This window comes from Sorex fumeus, unplaced genomic scaffold (assembly GCF_029834395.1).
Source record: "Sorex fumeus unplaced genomic scaffold, SorFum_2.1 ptg000061l, whole genome shotgun sequence".
Taxonomy (NCBI): domain Eukaryota; kingdom Metazoa; phylum Chordata; class Mammalia; order Eulipotyphla; family Soricidae; genus Sorex; species Sorex fumeus.
In genome coordinates this window covers 40,380,977-40,399,055 of record NW_026606118.1, presented here as the reverse complement: position 1 = coordinate 40,399,055, position 18,079 = coordinate 40,380,977, and the positions used below count along the sequence as shown (strand labels likewise).

The 18,079-nt window shown below is 38.3% G+C and overlaps 1 protein-coding gene across 1 annotated transcript; it reads left to right on the top strand.

Annotated features, from left to right (window-relative positions):
- Positions 1–1,150: 1,150 nt before the first annotated feature.
- On the top strand, positions 1,151–16,523 carry HINT3 (histidine triad nucleotide binding protein 3). Its single transcript, XM_056125868.1, has 5 exons — positions 1,151–1,449; positions 8,617–8,734; positions 11,550–11,619; positions 14,105–14,231; positions 16,248–16,523. Exons 1-5 carry the CDS (start codon positions 1,273–1,275, stop codon positions 16,278–16,280), a joined length of 525 nt encoding a protein of 174 aa, XP_055981843.1. The 5' UTR covers positions 1,151–1,272; the 3' UTR covers positions 16,281–16,523.
- Positions 16,524–18,079: the final 1,556 nt, after the last annotated feature.

Genomic DNA, 18,079 nt, shown 5'->3' with positions numbered 1-18,079 from the left:
GCTAATCTAAGAGGCATAGTGCTCAAAAAAGTATACGAAGTCCACATAGTTTAGAGTATTCTATAATTTTACAAACTTTTATCTGAATGGTAATTCTCATAATCAATTGTATGATACTGGGCAAATTTTTCCAAGTTTCTTTCCTCATCTATACAGTGGATAAAATAAAATCAAGTTTCGTTGATTAGTGAAACACGTGGCACATTTTAGGTGTGAAAAGCCGAGATCAAATTAAAGTTCATCTCGAGTACAAAATTAAGGAATCCGTCCTTTATTTTTGGGTGCGATTTTAGTGTAAGTTTTGTTTGACAGAACCTTAGGAGAAGGAAGGTTATAATAGCAATCCAGCTGAGGTATAATTAAGGATTGATTTTGTCTCAGAATCTGAGGAGAAGGTGATAACAGCAACAACCCAGGTGAGGTATAATTGAGGATTGACAAAGATTTTGCAACGTTTCTGACTATAAACGACAGGACTCCACGTCTGTGTGTGAGGAAACGAAGTAAAAAATCTGCCACTTTGTGCAGCGCTGGTTATTAACAATGGAAAAGTCAATATAAAAAGTTCCCTTCTGCACATTCTCAGAGTGCGCACCTAACATTAGAGGGGCTGCAGATGCATACCGAAGAATGACAGCAAGCATGATTTATGTTGAAAACAGAACTCTAGAACTCTCGCTGATTCTCTTAAAACTGACGCAGGAAAAAACAAACAAAAAAAACCCAAAACAAACAAAACCATCCTATGTCCTAGCAGCGTGACTGCTGCACGCTCAGGTATACCGTGGCAGCATTCAGGGAAACACGCCGGAGAACGCCCACAGATTGGGCGCTAGGAACGCTAGCGCGCACGGGCGCACAGGCATGACGCCACGAGACGCGCAGGGCGCGCTTGCGTTCCGCGGGCGTCGTGCGTCGTTACCATGGAGACACGTCGGGGCGGGCCCGCCCCCGCCCCTCGCCCCTCGCCCCGCCCCTTTCCAGCCTCACGTGGGCGCGGGTGCGGGCGCGGGGGCGCGCGCGTCTTCGGAGCCGCCCTCGCGGAGGCTCGCGGCCGGCCCGGTGGCTCCTGCACCGCGTTGGGCCTCCCCCTAGCGTCAGGCTGGAGCGGGGCGGAGCTGGCGTCCCCGACTCCCCGGCTCGGCCCCTCAGCGCCCGGTGAGGGGCGACGCCTCCAGGAAAAACGGAGGAGGTGCAGGAAGCTGACCTTGGCGCAGGCCGAGTCCTGGAGAAGGAAAAAAAACCAACCTCTCCGGCTCCAGGCCACCAGCGATGGGAGACGGCGGGTCGCACTGCGACGAGCAGCTGGGTGGTTTCAGTCAGCACAAGGCGGACGTGAAAGCCGGCGAGACGGCCGCCGCCGCCGCGGCCGCCTCGGCCCAGGACAATTGCATATTCTGCCGAATCGCAGGGCAGAAGGACTCGAACACCGAACTCCTATACTGTGAGGTGGGCGGCGACCGGGTGCCCCAGGCCCTTTGCATCTCTCGGAGGGGCTCGACCGGGTTGGCTCGACCGGGCGGGGAGAAAAAAAAATGTAGGGGAAAAACGCCAGATACTTGGCGCCTTTCACTGCAGGTGCCTTGGCACGGGGCGGAAAGTCGCCTTCACGGCCTCTGGTTTTAGGAAAGGGCCGATTGGGGGGTCCTTGGGAGAGAGAAGCTTATTTTTTTTCCCAAGACGGAACACTAGGCTAGGCTGGGAGGAGAGGGTCTGAGGCTGAAGGCGGCTGCCTCTGATTTCCGTGCAAGAGTGCACAGCAGAAGACTTGAACCGCGGGCATGTTTTTCCCAACGCCGAGACTTTTGTCTATTTTGTTTTTTATTTTCTCATTTGGCGGGAGGCCAGTGTTTGGAGCTGCACCCCGGAGTGCCCGGCTGTGTGCTGCTGGCGTTGCTGCTGGTGGAGCTTAGAGGACTCTGAAGTGGCTTGGCAGGGATCGGACCTGGGCTCTCTCGTGCATGCATGCAAAGCAGGAGCTCAGCTCTGTGAACTGTCTCAGCCCCACCCCACCGGATTATTTATTTATTTATTTATTTGCTTTTTGGATCACACCCAGCGTGTATGTGTATATATATATATATATATATATATATATATATATATATATACACATATATATTTATTTATTTTTGGGTCACACCCGGCAATGCACAGGGGTTACTCCTGGCTCTGCACTCAGCAATTACTCCTGGCGGTATTCCGGGGTCCATATGGGATGCTGGGAATTGAACCTGGGTTGGCCGCCTGCAAGGCAAACGCCCTACCCGCTGTGCTGTCGCTCTAGTGATATTTTTAAAAACAGGCTTAAAACCTCCTTTTGAGAAAAAAAAAATTAGCTCCACGATTATTCTTTTTTTTTCTTGTACACTCATTTGTTCAATATCAGTTTAGTTCTTTGCAACGCCCTGAGATTCAGAGGTGAAGGAGAAGACCCAATGCAGGGATGTCCAGATCTTATAAGTAAAGAATAATTGGGTCCGCAACCGATTACAGCGCCCAGTGCCATCAGGAGGTGATTTTGCCAACCTGTAGTGGGTGGGTCTCCTAACCATGATTTGAAGGAAGGCTTGCCAGAGGAAGGGAGCCATGAAGATGAGTAACTAGGAGTTGACCAAGTGAAGAGGAGGAGAGAAGAATGTGGCAGGCAGAGAAAACTGTCAGGACTTGTCATAAGAGCACTAACAAATGCAGCTTACCAGGAGCATAGACTGTGAGGGGATGAGAGTAGTGAAGGATGAGGCTGGAGAGATAAACAAGGAGCCAAGTGAGGTGAAGATACTGTAATTTAAATTAGTTTTGTCTTTTTTGTGCATCATGGAAGGAATCTCTGCAGTTTCCACTGCCCTGGTGCGTGGATGGGGACTGAAGAGTTTATCTGATTCCCACAGCACCAAGTGGAGAACGATTTGGAGAGGACCAGTTCTGGTGGCTTGAAGACCTGTTTAGGAGGCTGTTGAAGTAATACTTGATGATGATGACTTGAAATACAAATTGTAATACAAATTGTGAGGGAAATGAATCAAAGGATGTTTGGGAGGTGAAACTGGCAGAACTTGTCAGTGGATTCAGATCAGTGGCTGTCATTGGGGAAATCCCCACCTCTACCCTCAGGAAAATTTTGACAAAGTGTGAGACACTTTTGCCTGTGGAAGAGGAGTGAGGACTGAGGGCAAATAATGGGTAGAGTTCAAGTTGATGCCCAGAGTTGTCTCCTGCACGCACAAAAATAGTATCTGACCTTCCAGAGTGAGTAGTGCTTAAGTTGAGATTCCTTAATTAAGGATAAAGGGGATGTGAGAAAGACAATGGTGAAATCAGGAATAATTTCCAGGTGTCTGGCAAGGGTAAAATGGGAGTGGTGGTACTGTTTCATTAAGGTCTGAATGTGGAGAGAGTTGATGGGATTACCTAGGAAATACATATAGAATAATAAATGAAATGGGTCATTGGGCTGGAGAGAAATTATAGCGGTTAAGGATCTTGCCTTGCATTCCACTCACCCAGTTCAAATTTCCAGCACCACATATGTTTCCTAAGCACAGCTGGGGTAACTCCTATGTACAGAGTCAGGAAAAGCCCCAGAGCACAGCTGGGTGTGGTTCACCGCTTTCCCATCAAAATGAAGGGGACTCTACAGAACTAAATAACACATTGGAAGGGACATCAAAGGAGGAAGGGATATCACCTTGGAAGGAATGTCAAAAGGAGAGAGCCTAAAAAGGGAATGAAGATCACTCAGAGATAGTCCGAAAACCAGGATTGCTAAAGGGAAGGACTACTTTGAGAAAAAAGGGGAATTGTCAACATATCAGCAGCAGGATCAGCTTTTCCTAATCTCAAGTCAAAATTTTATCTGGTCTAGTCCTTAGTTCTCCTGTTTGCTAACAGAAAAGCATAGGTCAGTTCCATCTGATTTTATCCCCAAAGGTATGGTCATTGGCCTTCCATAGAGAAATTGCAGTGCAGTGGTGAGGATGGTGGAGATTATGGTCTATAATCTGGTGAGAAGAAGACGACCATGCATACAACTTTTGAAGGAGGAAGTTTGGTAGTCTAAGGGAGGTGCTAAAGGTAGTGATAATTTCAGGAGTTGGGAGACTATGAAAGCTTTTAAAACAGAAGGTTTTGGTGTGTTTAAATGGTGATAGGAAGTTACCAATGGACAGAAGTTTAAAATGTTTCAGGGCAATAGCCTTTTGTATCTGGAAAAGAGCAAACTCCGTTGCTCATTCATTATTTGGTATTTGGTCGAGTATTTGCCTTCTATGTGCCAGGTACTATTGAAGGCTTTGAGAATATAGCAAGAATCAAAATATGCAAATATCCCTATCCTCCTGGTGGTTACATTATTTTTTGGAAATAAATAAGAAGCAACATAGTAAAATACATGATTTAACAGTGGAAAAAATAGAAGAGGGAAGGAAGGGGACACATTTCTACAAAATTATAGAACCTGAAAAGGGAATGAAGAACACTCAGAGAAAAGTTGTACTCTAAAGATAGCATTTAAATGAATACTTGAAGGAGGAGAGGGAAGGATTAAATTATAATTTGAAGTAAGTAGTTTCTTTGGAACCTGGAGAGAGTCATGGAAGCAGAAGGGTTGCTGTATTGGATAGGTTATGGTTGAGGATTTTAAAGCCTGTCAGATGTGTGATCACCCTCAGCTCCTAGCAGGCCAAGCCTAGTTTCTGAATGGATGAGTAGTGGTGTTAATCCCACAGTTGGGTTTGGTCATGTTGTAAAATACAGTGGCTCAGAGGTAAGAATGTATGACTTCAGTGTGGCTGAAGTGATATTATGAAGTTTAGAGTCTACACTTAAGGAAAGTGAAGGCAGCAGACAAAGGAAAAAATTACATGACTGTCTCTTTTGAACTGATCAGTAAAGGCATAAGCCACCAACCTTTGCCTCTTCATTTACTACCTGTTTTACTAAATATAAAATAGGCTACTCAGGTGTAAACTGAGTTTTTTCTTTTTACTAAATATAAAATAGGTTATTGAGAGCTAAACTGAGTTGTTTTTAGTTTTAGTCTGTTCTGATTTCCAGAAACTGATGTTAAATTTTGTACTCCCAGTAACAATGTTGAATACAATGAACAGAAAGTATATACTAGTAGTTGCAAGGTTTGTCCAAAAATAGTCATCCAAATGTGGTGAAATGGTCCAAACTTCTCTCTCTCTCTCTCCCTCTCTCTCTCTCTTTATTTTTTTGGATCACAGCTTGTGATGCTCAAGGGTTACTCCTGGCTCTGCACCCAGGAACTATCCGTGGGGGTACTCAGGGAACCATATGGGATGCCAGGGATTGAACCTGAATCAGCCAGCAAGGCAAATACCCTATTGTCACTTCGGACCCAGATGGTTGAAATAGTTTTCTTTGCTGAAGGTCAAAACCTTCTTTGTTATGAACATCAGAGCAAAATATATGGAGAGCGTGGGAAAAGTTTTATAGAGAAAATGAATCATGAGATGTACTTAAATTTTTTAATTAGTGAGCACAAGATGGATACATACAAAGCCGATTATAGTAACATAAACAAAGTGCACATGGTTATATAACTAATTATACTCCAAAAAGCTGGGTACTTTTACAAATTGAATCAAAGGTGATTTGAGGCCAAGAATGATACCTGATACTGCTGGGTGTGTCCCCAACCTCCCTTAGTCCCAGTGATTTGATATACTAGAACTCACAAAGTTTAATCTTTTTTTTTTAAATAAATAGATTTTATTTGGAGGGTTTTAAAGGTGTGTGTGTGTGTGGGGAGAGAGAGAGAGAGAGAGAGAGAAATGCACTCAAGAGAGTACATGGGCTTCTCCAAGGCGGAGAGAGCCCCTATACACATCCTAGCATTAGACACGAAAGCATGAAAGTACACATCTCAAGGGGAGATCTGGGCGACACATGTGCTTGGGCACCACGTGTGCTCGGACACGTGGGCGCAAGCAGCACAAGGGCTCGGGCAGCATATGCGCTGTTTAATCTTTTTTTTTTTAAGTATAATTATATAACATTTGATGTTTATGCTGTACCTTAGAGCAAGACCCGAAATAATGTTCCATTCAGTGTAGATAAACTTGGACTTGGGGACTTTGTCTTCCTAAAATGAGATCCAGAGATCAGAAAGCAGTGTGACTAACATTTTTGAATGTTATTTCCAGTGGGAATACTATCGACATTTTAGGCTGTATTGTTTTGTTGGTCATTCCCTCTTTTGCAGTAAGGTTAGCAGTATATAGTTTAGCAGTATATTCCTAACTTCTGAGGAACAAATGCTAGTAACACCCATAAACTGAGAACACCTATATTTCTCTACTCCCTGTTGAGATACAGCACTGCTTCGGAGTTATACTCTACACACCAGCAATCTGTGCTGACCAAAAACATTTTTGACTTTCATGAAGCTAGTGATTAGATGTTGGGACTTTGGATGAAGCAAAAAGAAACCATATAGTCTTAGAGTGACCATGTTTGCCAGCTGGAAATAACAGAACCGATAGAAAGATGGTTTAGGCTTTTCAAAGCACCTGAATATTAAGTAATTTAAGTGGCAAGTCTAAATCCTATCTGGGGCAAGGAGAATGGCAGGGATAGGAAGTAAAAAGGTTAAGGAACTCAATTGTATGGTGGTGAATGGAAGTTAGTGTTTTGGTGGTGATAATAATGTATATGTAGCTACTCAATTATATAAAGCCATTTGCCTGGAACTTATGTTATAAGCCAGGTTATTATTACCTCAATATCAAAAGAGACTGTTTATTAGAAAACAGTCTGATGATTAGAGTTTGACATTAAGTGCATAAAACAGTATGGTAAGAGGAAAAGGAAGGTGAGAAGGTTTCAGAGGTAATATTTATCCTGTAACTATGAAATCACAGTGTTGTTCACACAGTATTAAAAATATCATTGTCACTGGCACCGTCCTCCCGTTCATCGATTTGCTCGAGCGGGTCCAGTAACATTGTGAGACTTGTTACTGTTTTTGGCATATCAAATATGTGATGGGTAGCTTGCCAGGGTTTGCCGTGTGGGTGAGATACTCTCAGTAGCTTACTGGGCTCTCCGAGAGGGGCGGAGGAATCGAACTCGGGTTGGCCGAGTCAGCCCTGTGCAAGGCAAACATCCAATCTGCTGTGCTTTCGCTCCAGCCCCTTAAAAATACGAATTAAAAAAAAAAATCTATCTTTTTTAAAGCTTAATACAGAAATCACAAAAAGAGTTAGTATGAGGGTGGGCATAAGAAAATTAGGAAAAAAAGAGAAATACTTCTTAGGAAAGTGATAGGAAGAAAAGATTTGGAAAAACACTTCTAATCAAAGAAAGCTATAATTTTAGTTTTAAGAAGGTATTTTTGCAAAGAGGTGGAAAGATCATGGATTCTGTCTTGCTAGAAAAGTATCTGAAAATCATAGTGGTGCATAATTTCTTTTAAAGGTATCAGTGGTTTTATCTGTTTAAACATCTGTCTTTTTAATTATATAGTTTTGTAAGCTTAACTATGTTTTATTAACTTGAAATTCAAAGATTAATATACCTAACATGTCCCACACTTCAGAATCTTGCCTGAAATCTAAATTGAAAGTAGGAAATAAAAGATTATCTTTCAGTGGGTGTCATTAGTGACAGGTAGTTAAAATTATGTATTTTTAAGTCATTTGAAATATTTTCTTTAATTATGCTACTAACATAACATGCGTTTAGAATCTTTTGTTTATCTTTGGTTTTGAGCTTTAGGGCCTATTTTTCCAAGTCCAAAAATGGATATTAAATATTCACATTTTTAAAGTAAAACTTTTGAAACAGAGTAGGTTCAGAGAGGTCTAGCATCTATTCTCTTCTCATCTCTACCCTGTTTTTCTTTCTTTGCAAAAGACTTTGAAAAATATTTTTGGTTTATCCTACCATTACAAGTAAATATGTATATATATATATATATTTATGCTTACACCATTACAAGTAAATATGTATGTATATATTTATGTTTATAGCGGGTAGGGCATTTGCCTTGCATGCGGCTGACCTGGGTTCGATTCCTCCATCCCTCTCAGAAAGCTCAGCAAGCTACAAGAGTATCCCGCCCGCACAGCAGAGCCTGGCACATTCCCTGTGTTGTATTCGATATGCCAAAAACAGTAACAACAAGTCTCACAATGGAGATGAATTGATTAACAATGGGAGGACAGTGCTACATTTGGGGGTGGGTGGGCAAAGGAAGATCATTCCTGAGATCAGGGATCATTCCTGGAAGAGCTTGGGGGCCATGATATCATATGTGCTGGAGGATCAAGGCCTGCTTAGTGGTGTGCATGGCAAAAGCCCTTTCCACTTACTGTCTCTCTGGCCCAATAATGAAGTTTTTAATAAATTCCCTTTGTAATTTTTTTTAAGTTGGCTATATAGAAGTGTTTTTACTTTCTGGAACAAATAAGCAATTTATGAACAAACTTAAAGCTTTTTGGACTTAATACATCAAAGAATTGGCCAGGGGGTTTAATTATAAATGTAACTTCTGTTTTCTGTAAGACCTAGATTTATAGTGCCCTAACAGCATCAGAAAATTAAGAAAATTATTTGCTGACTAACAAATGTTATGTTTTTGTTTCTTAGAATGAAAATCTTGTTTGCTTTAAAGATATCAAGCCAGCAGCACCTCATCATTATCTTGTAGTGCCAAAGCAGCATATTGGAAACTGCAAAGATCTAAAGAGAAATGATATAGAACTGGGTAAGATGATGGTGTAATTTTTCATGGTATGGTATTTGGCATTGGCGTCAATTATGGCAGTGATGATTAAAAATAATCTAGTTAAGTATTATGAAAAAGCATTATGACTTTTTAAAATCTTTCATTATGTAATGGTCTACTTGAAAAGTTTTACAGTATTTTGGGTAAAGCAATAGTGAATCAATGTATTTTTAAATGATGCCTTTATTATGAAAATTTTCATATTATAAAGAGAAGAGTATGATCTTCATGTATTTATCACCCAACCTCAACATTGATTAACCCATTGCTGATTTTTTTCACATACTTCTTCTACAGTGAATTTGAAGCATATCCAGGACATTTTCATCTTTAAATTCTGCACTTAATTTTTTTCAATGCTGGGGAATAAACCCAGGGCCTTATATATACAAGGCAAGCACTCCGCTTCTGAGCTACATCCCTATATCTAAACGATAATACAGTACTATGACCTTTTAAATATTTTTCTTGACTCAGAAAATGAAAGGTACTATGAAAAATCAAAAATTATAATGTGATCTATGAGTTTATATTGCCTGTGAGTCTATATTGGTATCTACCTTATAGTTCTATATGTGGATAAATAATTTAAATATGTAATTTAAGTGTTGTGAATTGTTAGCCTCTGAAAAGGAGATTCTAAATCTTGTCTCTTGCAGTATCAATAGGATTATTTTCCTACTCATGACTTCTGTGACTTGTCAGCTATCCATCATTTATTAAGACTCTTCAGTTCAAATCTTTGATAGCCTTTTCTAAAACCAGGGTCTAGGATTAATTTCATCAATACTTTAAGGTATCTTATATGTTAGATAATTAGAGCTAGACTTTAGGAAAGCATCTAAGGAAGTTTTATAATGGAAAACTTTGATATGTAATCTTTTCTGTGAAATGACATTTTTTTCTGGATTTGTAAAGTTTCTTGGTCACCTGAAGTTCTGTAGTACTTTTCACAATCATTTCAGCAGAAAAGGCCAGTGTTCTTGGAATATTTACTATCAGACAGTAACCACATTAGTTGTATTTTTTTTTCTTTTATACCATTTAACCTTAAGGGGAAAATGTGTTTATGCTTCTTTTATTAGTTTTTGCTGAGTGTTTTTTCTATCTTATGAAAAGTTATTTGGTAGGAGATATAGCTCAGCAATTGAACACTTGCCTTGCATGTATAAGGTGCCCTGGGTTCTGCAGAATTCAAAAATATATAATTTTTTTACTTAATAAACAATTTCATTGAAAAGAGGTAGAAGGTAATCCACCCTTCCCCCACCCCATGGTTCTTGCAGTATAATTTTTTGCTCTGAGACTTTAGTGTCCCTTGGGCAGAAGAGGGAAGGGCGTGGGTCAGAAGTCATGGACTGTGCTGGGCCCTGGTTTCATTTTCCCCACACCGGAGTGTAGACAGCAAACCTGAAGTTTTCCCTGCTGCCCTGACCAAAGCTATGGGAACTTCAACTAGAACCTGATAGAAACCCAAGATTTTTAAGTTACAAATTTTGAGGCAGCATGTAGGTATTTGGTATTTTACTACACTATTCTTTTGTGTATTTCAAAGTATTTCCACAATAAAAGTGTATAAGTTATCGTAGTTAATTTTATATGTTCTATACAGTTAGGGTAATAAGCATACAGAAGAGATATTAAATACTTTGACTCTAATATTAATCAAATTCCTCCTAACTGCGGAATAAAAAATTTGTGCTTACCCAACAATGCTAGATGCCACTCAGGCTTCACCTAGCAGTGCTCTGGATGCTTTGTAGTACTGAGGTCAAGCCCAGGGTCTTTTGCAAAGCAGGCACATGGTCCAACTCTTTCAGCCCTGACCTTAGAATACACTTTTTAAGGAACACAAGGTTTACCATCAAGATATTTAATTTTCTGACAATAAAATATGACTATTTCAGATGATCAAAATATTACTAAATATATTCACCGATGTCCTAGATATATTCACTAAATATATTCACTGGAATTAGATTAGAAAAATAATGAAATCTCGAAAAGCTCTGAATATTAAAAACTAAATAGCATTCTTTAAAAGGACTTTCTAAATAATTTAGTAACAATATTTTGAATTAATTGTTGAATGACAAAATTCAGCAGCATACCAGAATTTGTGGAATGCAACTGAAGCAGCACCTAGAGGGAAATATTTCATTAAACACATAATTAGAAAAGGAGGTTTATCCCTAACCCAGGGATGCAAGGATGGTTCAATATTTGCAAATCAATTAGTGCAATATACCATGTTAACAAAAGAAAGATAAAAGTCATGTGATCATGTCAATTGATACAGAAAGATGATTTTTGACAAGATTCAACATCCATTCATGATGAAATCCTTCAAAAAAAGAAATAGAAAGTAATGGCCATCTATAACAAGCTCACAGCCAATATCGTACTGAATGGTGACAAATTGAAAGCCTTTCCCTTGAGATCAGGCATAGGCAAGAATGTCCACATTCACCACTATTATTCACATAGTTTTGGAAGTTCTAGCAATAGCAGCCATACAAGAAAGCAACATCAGAGGGATCTAGATTGGAAATGAAGAAGTAAAATTATCCCTATTTTCAGATAACATAACATTGAAAACCTAGAGAAGCCATAAAAAACCTAATAGAAATAATAAACCTATACAGTAAGATAGAGAATTGCAAAATCAGTACACAAAAAAGTTTGAGACTGCTGAGTGAGTTAGGCAGTGGTAGATATAGAACTGAGACTCAAGGTTGTTGACTCTTATTCGGTATCTTCTGTAGTGTAATGTCCTTTCTTTCCTGTTTTGTAGTTGAAAGCATGGTAAGTGCTGGAAAAGCCATTCTTGAAAAGAATGACTTCACTGACTTCAACAATGTAAGGTAGGTATGTATACTTCCAGGTGGAAACCAGCATACTATTCTTGATTCTCCTGATAGATTTTTTTTTTTAATGGAGAATGAAAGCAGTGGTAGCATAGTTCATGGTTGAAAAGCAGACTTTCTGAAAGTGAGAATACATATTATTGGTAATGTAAATATAATAAAAAATTTTCCCTCTCATATCTCATCATCTTACAATAATCACCAATCATAGATAGGATACACAAGTATGTTCAAGGAGTGGCTACAAGTAAATAGTTCCAAATTCGCTTTTCTTTGTTCAATATGTGAAGTCCTATGAAATTCTGTATAAATTTAATTTCTTTAGAAAAATTTTATTTTCTGTGATAAAAAAATACATTATTAGCCTTCTATATTAAGTTCACTTGATTTCAGCTGCCTATTGAACTGAACTCAGGCATTCAAAAAACTGTGCGTGAAAACACTTAGTGTTCAATTTTCAATTTGCCATTTTTAGTTGATCTGAATTTTTAAAAAAAAATAATACTTTACCTTGTGTGACCAAGACAGTATCAGAACAATGATAGTAGAAATGATTTGTAACAATTCTGAACTGAATCCTAGTGTTCTCTCTTGTATCTTGTTTATTTATTATCTGAATAAATTTAGACAAGTTATTTAACCTTTCCTAAATAATATCTGTTATATATGCTTGTGGGTTCAAATAAGTATGAAAATTCTCTGAAAATTGTTAAGCGCTAACTGTAGATGGTGATAACAAGGAATAGATGGTATTTGAAATTTTTGGCCAAACTCAGCACATTCCCTTCTCAGTCCTAGTAGGTGTGTTTAATAGGAGAATCAAATAGTTGAGTGAACTGTTTAATTACTTCTAGATTTTGTTTCCTTGATTCTTTATTGTATGTGAATGCCTTCCATAGAAGGGAGACTTAGTCTCCATTTCTAAGTAGTGGTAGGAGCTTTTCATAATGTGTGCTATAAATCTGACTGCATTTGTCAGTCTCATCAGATCATGCAACATAGCATTTCCTCTATGCCTTCTTCTGATGCTGTCACACACTTCTGGCTTGTACAGAAAAAATTTCTGGGTACATTTGTCTTGATCTACTCAGCATCATTATACTAAGAAAAAAAGTTTGTGAACTAGTTTTCAAGAGGTTAAATCATACTAATTTTTTCTGCCATTTAATGAAATGGCAGAAGTTCAAGTTATAATTTATAATTATAATTTATAATTAATAAAGTTCCTTATGAATATTAATAAGTAAATATGAATTATAGTTTTTTATTTTTATCATAAATAAATGTTAGGTGATAAACATTTTAAAAATGGTTAAATCTCTGTGCTAAAATAGTTTACTGAGAAAAATGACTGTTAAAAGAGAAAGTATGCCATCTAGTGGCTCTTTGGAATAAAGGTCAATTCAACGTGTGTGTGTGTGTGTGTGTGTGTGTGTGTGTGTGTGTGTGTGTGTCTTTGGAATAAAGGTCAATTCAATGTGTGTGTGTGTGATAGAGGTTAATTCAACTTGTGTGTAATAGACATCTTATTATCTCATTCCTACTTTGGACAAACTGGCAGGCTACCGAATGTAACCTGCTCACACGTCAGAGTCTGGCAAACTCCCCGTGGCATACCCAATATGCCAAATACCAGTAACAGTGATGGGTCTCGTTCTCCTAACCCTGAAAGAGCCTTGAATATGGCACTTTTTAAAATCTCAGGTCAAGGACAAAGGAGACGGTACTGGGGTCTGCTCGAGGAAATTGACGAATAACAGGATAGTTGTGATCGTGATCGTGTAATAGAGTCCAGATCAACATATGTGTGTGTCCCATTTGTCTTCCTTGCAGGCTCTCCATGTACACAAGGTGTGTGTGTGTGTGTGTGTGTGTGTATTTGTGTGTGTGCTCAGTTGTCTTCCTTGCATGGTCTCCATGTACACAGGGTGTGTGTGTGTGTGTGTGTGTGTGTGTGTGTGTGTGTGTGTTTGTGTGCCCAGTTGTCTTCCTTGCAGGGTCTCAGGACTGTGTCTGGTGTTGCTCTGGAGTACCATGTTGCAAAGGTGTCAAACCATGCTTCAACATGTGTATGGCATATGCCTTAATTTAATTTAACACTTGCATTTTCTCTCTACCCCCTGTCCGCTATCTGTTAAAAATAAATTCATTGCCGAATCATATCTTAAAAGAATTAAAAATTATTATGATAAAGGCTGAAGTAGGTATGCCAACTCAGAATCTGTGTTATTTTGAGGCATAATATGTCACCTTTAATGAAGAGAATAACTTCCTGTGAACTCTTTTAATTGGAAAGAATAGGAATTAGGTGAGTACTCTGAAGTATACAAAGAAAAACAGTTGTAAAGATTTGGGTCTATTTTAATATAATGTCTATTTTAATATAACTTAATATCTTTAATACTCATGTGTTTTGATCTGAAAAATACCTTCTAATTTTTGCATGACTGATTTTTCAGTGGTTTCTTGTTTTGTATTGTAGAATGGGCTTCCATGTGCCGCCATTCTGTTCAATTCACCACTTGCACCTTCATGTTCTGGCCCCAGTAGATCAGCTTAGTTTCTTATCAAGATTGATCTACAGAGTGAACTCCTACTGGTTTATTACAGTAAGTGTTACTATTGTACCCAGAGCATTTAAAAAAAATCACTAAAATATTTGTCTTTTTTATTGTAGGTTTTTTTTTTCCAACAAGAGGAACGTAAAACTTGTGCAGTCTTGATCATTTATTTTATTTTAAAATTTGGGATGGGGGGTGTTTGGGGCCATACTTTGTGTTGCTCAGTATTTACTCTTGGCTTTATGCTCAGGAAGCACTTCTGGCTGGAGGTGGTAGATGGGCTACTCCTGCCAGGGATTGGGGTACTATGTGGTCAGTTCCAGAGACTGAATCCAGTTCTTCTGAATGGGGTAGACTGTTGATGGATTTCCCCCCACTGAGGGGATACTATGTTTTGTCTCAGTTGCTTAATCTTTCTGGTCAGTGTATTTGAAATTTAAAAATTGGGGTGGCTGATAAGGTTTATGAAAAAAATCAGTGTAGTATAAAATTGATATTTTTCTTACTAGTAAGTCTAATTTTCAGGAAAACTAGAGGTGAAGACTTAGGAAGAGTTCTAGGGCATTCTGGTGGTGGTGGGGTCAGTAACTTTGTGTATTACTACCATAAACTTTAGCACTGTTGTAACAGTGTCACCTAAATTATAATAATTAAAAAAGTAAATCAAACAATTGAGACAAAACATAGTATTTCCTCAGTGGGGGGGAAACCCATTTTCATAACGCTTTTAACTATTTCCTTAACATGAATTTTAGTGGAAAAATATGAACAAAGGTGTAAGATCTGTTAGAAAATTGTTTAATCTGAGAATCTGAACTCTTAATATTTTTGAATGGGAATTTCTTAGTCTAAGACTTTGTCATGGTATATTTTGGCCTTTTAAAAAAACAAGGATAAAAATAATAGTTTATTTCAAAGTCTCTTGTGAAGGTCTAGAGAGAGAGTATGTAAGGCACTTGTTTTGCACGCAGCTGACCTGGCAACTCCTTGGGTCCTCAGGCATCACTAAAAGTGATGCCTGAGTACAGACTCAGGAGTAAGCTCTGAGCACTGCTGGATGTAGTCCCAAAACAAACAAAAACTCTTATGTACTATTCCAATTACATAAGATGATTGAGAAAAGCATGTGAAATTACAGATGTAATTTTTTAATATATCTGCAGTAAAAAATTATCACTTTCAACTTTTTAATAGGCTTTAGGTATGTATTTATTCTGTATGTATTTTTTTATGTATTTTTAAAATTTATTTTGTATGTATGTATTTTTCCCCCAACCTTCTTCATAACTATTGCCTTTCATCTCTTGCCCCTCAGATAATTGAACTAAATTGTCATAATGAGAAATAAGCTATTTGTTTGTTAGATTTAAATTCACAGGAAAAGTAAACACGAAGTTTAATACCCATGTGCCCTCTGTCCCCACACACTCTCAAAATCTGTCAATATTCTGTGGTCAGCATAGTAGGTTACATTTGTCAAAATTTATGCACTGCAATGACTCATCTTTATGACCTTCCAAAGTTCATGGTTTTTCTTAGTGGTTTAAATTAACTTTTTGTGTTGAATTTTCTGTGCGTTTGAACAAATAGTTCAGTCATGTGTTTCTGCCACTATAAGTGTTATACAAAATCCTCTGTGCTCTTTTTTGCCTTCTCTATCTTTATCCTTACAGTGTCTCCAGTTTTGCATTTCCTAGTTGGCATCAGATCTCATATATGGCTTTTTCAAATTGATTTTCATGACATGTATTTAAGGTTCATCAATTTTAGTACTATAATTTTATTTTCATATTGAAGCACCAATAAACATGTAATATGGTAAAATTATGCCAATTAATATGCCATGTAGAATTCCTTTACTATAGTTTTTAAACTCTTGAGTTTAAAATTTTAAGCTCAAATATTAATATTTAAAACTTTTAAAACTTTATGAGATATTTAATAAAATGTTTTTAGGAACAGCATATACAATATTTTTATGTGACTTACAGTAAGAATGTCAGTATAATTTTTACATAGATTATAATAATTGCAACGAAATATTTTTGTTTTTTTAAATTACAGGCTGATCATTTGATTTCAAAACTAAGAACATGAAAATGTCAACACGAAGATTTTCCTAATCTAGATTCAACATAAACTAATATTTTGGTCTCTATGAAATTTAATTGGAAGGCATTCTGAATTTTATGAGGGGTTATTTCTGGTTTTCTGAGTATCTTTACTGAAATCTGTAACACAGCTACATGAATATTTAGTCATTGACTTTTTTGTTTTAATTGTTAACTTGTCCAAAGTATAAAATGTAGATATAATACCATTAAAACAAATTCTGCCTATCAATAAGGGTTGTGTTTTTTTAAAATCTGAAATATTTTCAACTTTCTATAGTCTGCATAATAGTAAAGGATTTATTGAGAAATTATTTCTTAATTTCATCATCCTGTTATTCGTAGATTGCCTTGAGCAGGCCCCAGTAACGTCTCTTTCATCCTAGCCCTGAGATTATATTCAAGGCTCTTTAGGAGAATGAGACCCATCATTGTTACTGGTATTTGGCATATTTGGTACGCCACGGGGAGTTTGCCAGACTCTGCCCTGTGAGCAGGCTACATTCGATAGCCTGCAAGTTTGTCCAAACTAGGAATGAGATAATAAGAAGTCATAAAAAGATGTCCTGATATGATGTCGCCCGGCCGCATTTGCGGCCGCGCGGTTCCGGGAACTGGATTTTATAGTCTCTGAGTCTTGGCCGTTGATGGGATTACACGGCGCCAGGGGGCCAGGTGGTGGGTGTGACCCCCACCTACTGGAATTTGGAGGATCTGGGTGGAGGATGCTCGACTCCAATCCGAGTAGGCTTGGAGGTCTCGGCCCCGGAACCCGCGTGGCTTTGTCCCTCTGCCAGTACCTTCATGTGTGCGGAGAGTGGTCTCAGCATGGTGGAGGCTGGTCCTGGAGATCTTCGGCTGCCGGAGCCCTGGTCGGGGCGGGGAGGAAAGCTCAACCCGCACCCCTCCAAGGGGCCCAGGCGAGGAACAGCCAGGTGCGGGGGCAGAACTATTTAATAGTTCTATAATTTTACATAGGTAATTTCAAAAGAGTACCGTAATGTACGGTGACTCTTATAGATGTATATGTATCATTTTTTACTAAGCTCTCAAATGCTGTTTCCATTTCTTGAAGCTTACCATCTTGTGATAAATTGTTGTAAGAGTTATGCAATATATATAAAATGAATATATATTCATGTATATTCGTATAGATGTACATGGTTTTTGGCCACACACTGTGGTCCTTGGGGCTTATTCCTGGCTTTGCACTAAGGTATCACTCCCGGCAGACTCTGGGAAGTGTATGGGATGCTGGGGATCAAACCCAGGTTGGCCGCATGCAAGGCAAATGCCTTACCCACTGTACTATTGCTTTGGCCCACTTTCTAAAAATGAATTTGCAGTAATCACTATTTTAGCTATCTAAGAGAATTCAGTGTAATGGAACTTAACCTGTGAGAAAATAAATTAGGGAGAAGCATAAAATACTATATTAATGTCTTAAAATGGACACAAATTGTTGCTTTTATGCTTTCTAGTGGAAAACAAGAATTAAAATGTATTAGAACGAGCTATTATGAAAAAGACATGATTTAAGTGTTTGGTTTAGATGAGGAAATTTACTTTAGCAATACGCCAAAATTCATTGGCATATACTTTCATGAGACTTTAAAAATTTTTTTAAGGAATTGTTTTTGGATGCTTTTAGTGACAGTAGTGAATGCAAATGAAGCATAGGTACTGAATCTATTCCCACTGTGACAGTGTAGAAGAGTATCACATGCATGACTATAAATATATATGAGGGTAAAGTATCGATGTTAGAAGAAGGCTGTGAGTCTA

Bases quoted from the DNA above. Each gene is read 5' to 3' on its own strand.
- HINT3 (XM_056125868.1), top strand. From the start codon at position 1,273: ATGGGAGACGGCGGGTCGCACTGCGACGAGCAGCTGGGTGGTTTCAGT. The intron at 1,450-8,616 runs GTGGGCGGCGAC...TTTGTTTCTTAG, and splicing joins CCGAACTCCTATACTGTGAG to AATGAAAATCTTGTTTGCTT. The intron at 11,620-14,104 runs GTAGGTATGTAT...TTTGTATTGTAG, and splicing joins ACTGACTTCAACAATGTAAG to AATGGGCTTCCATGTGCCGC.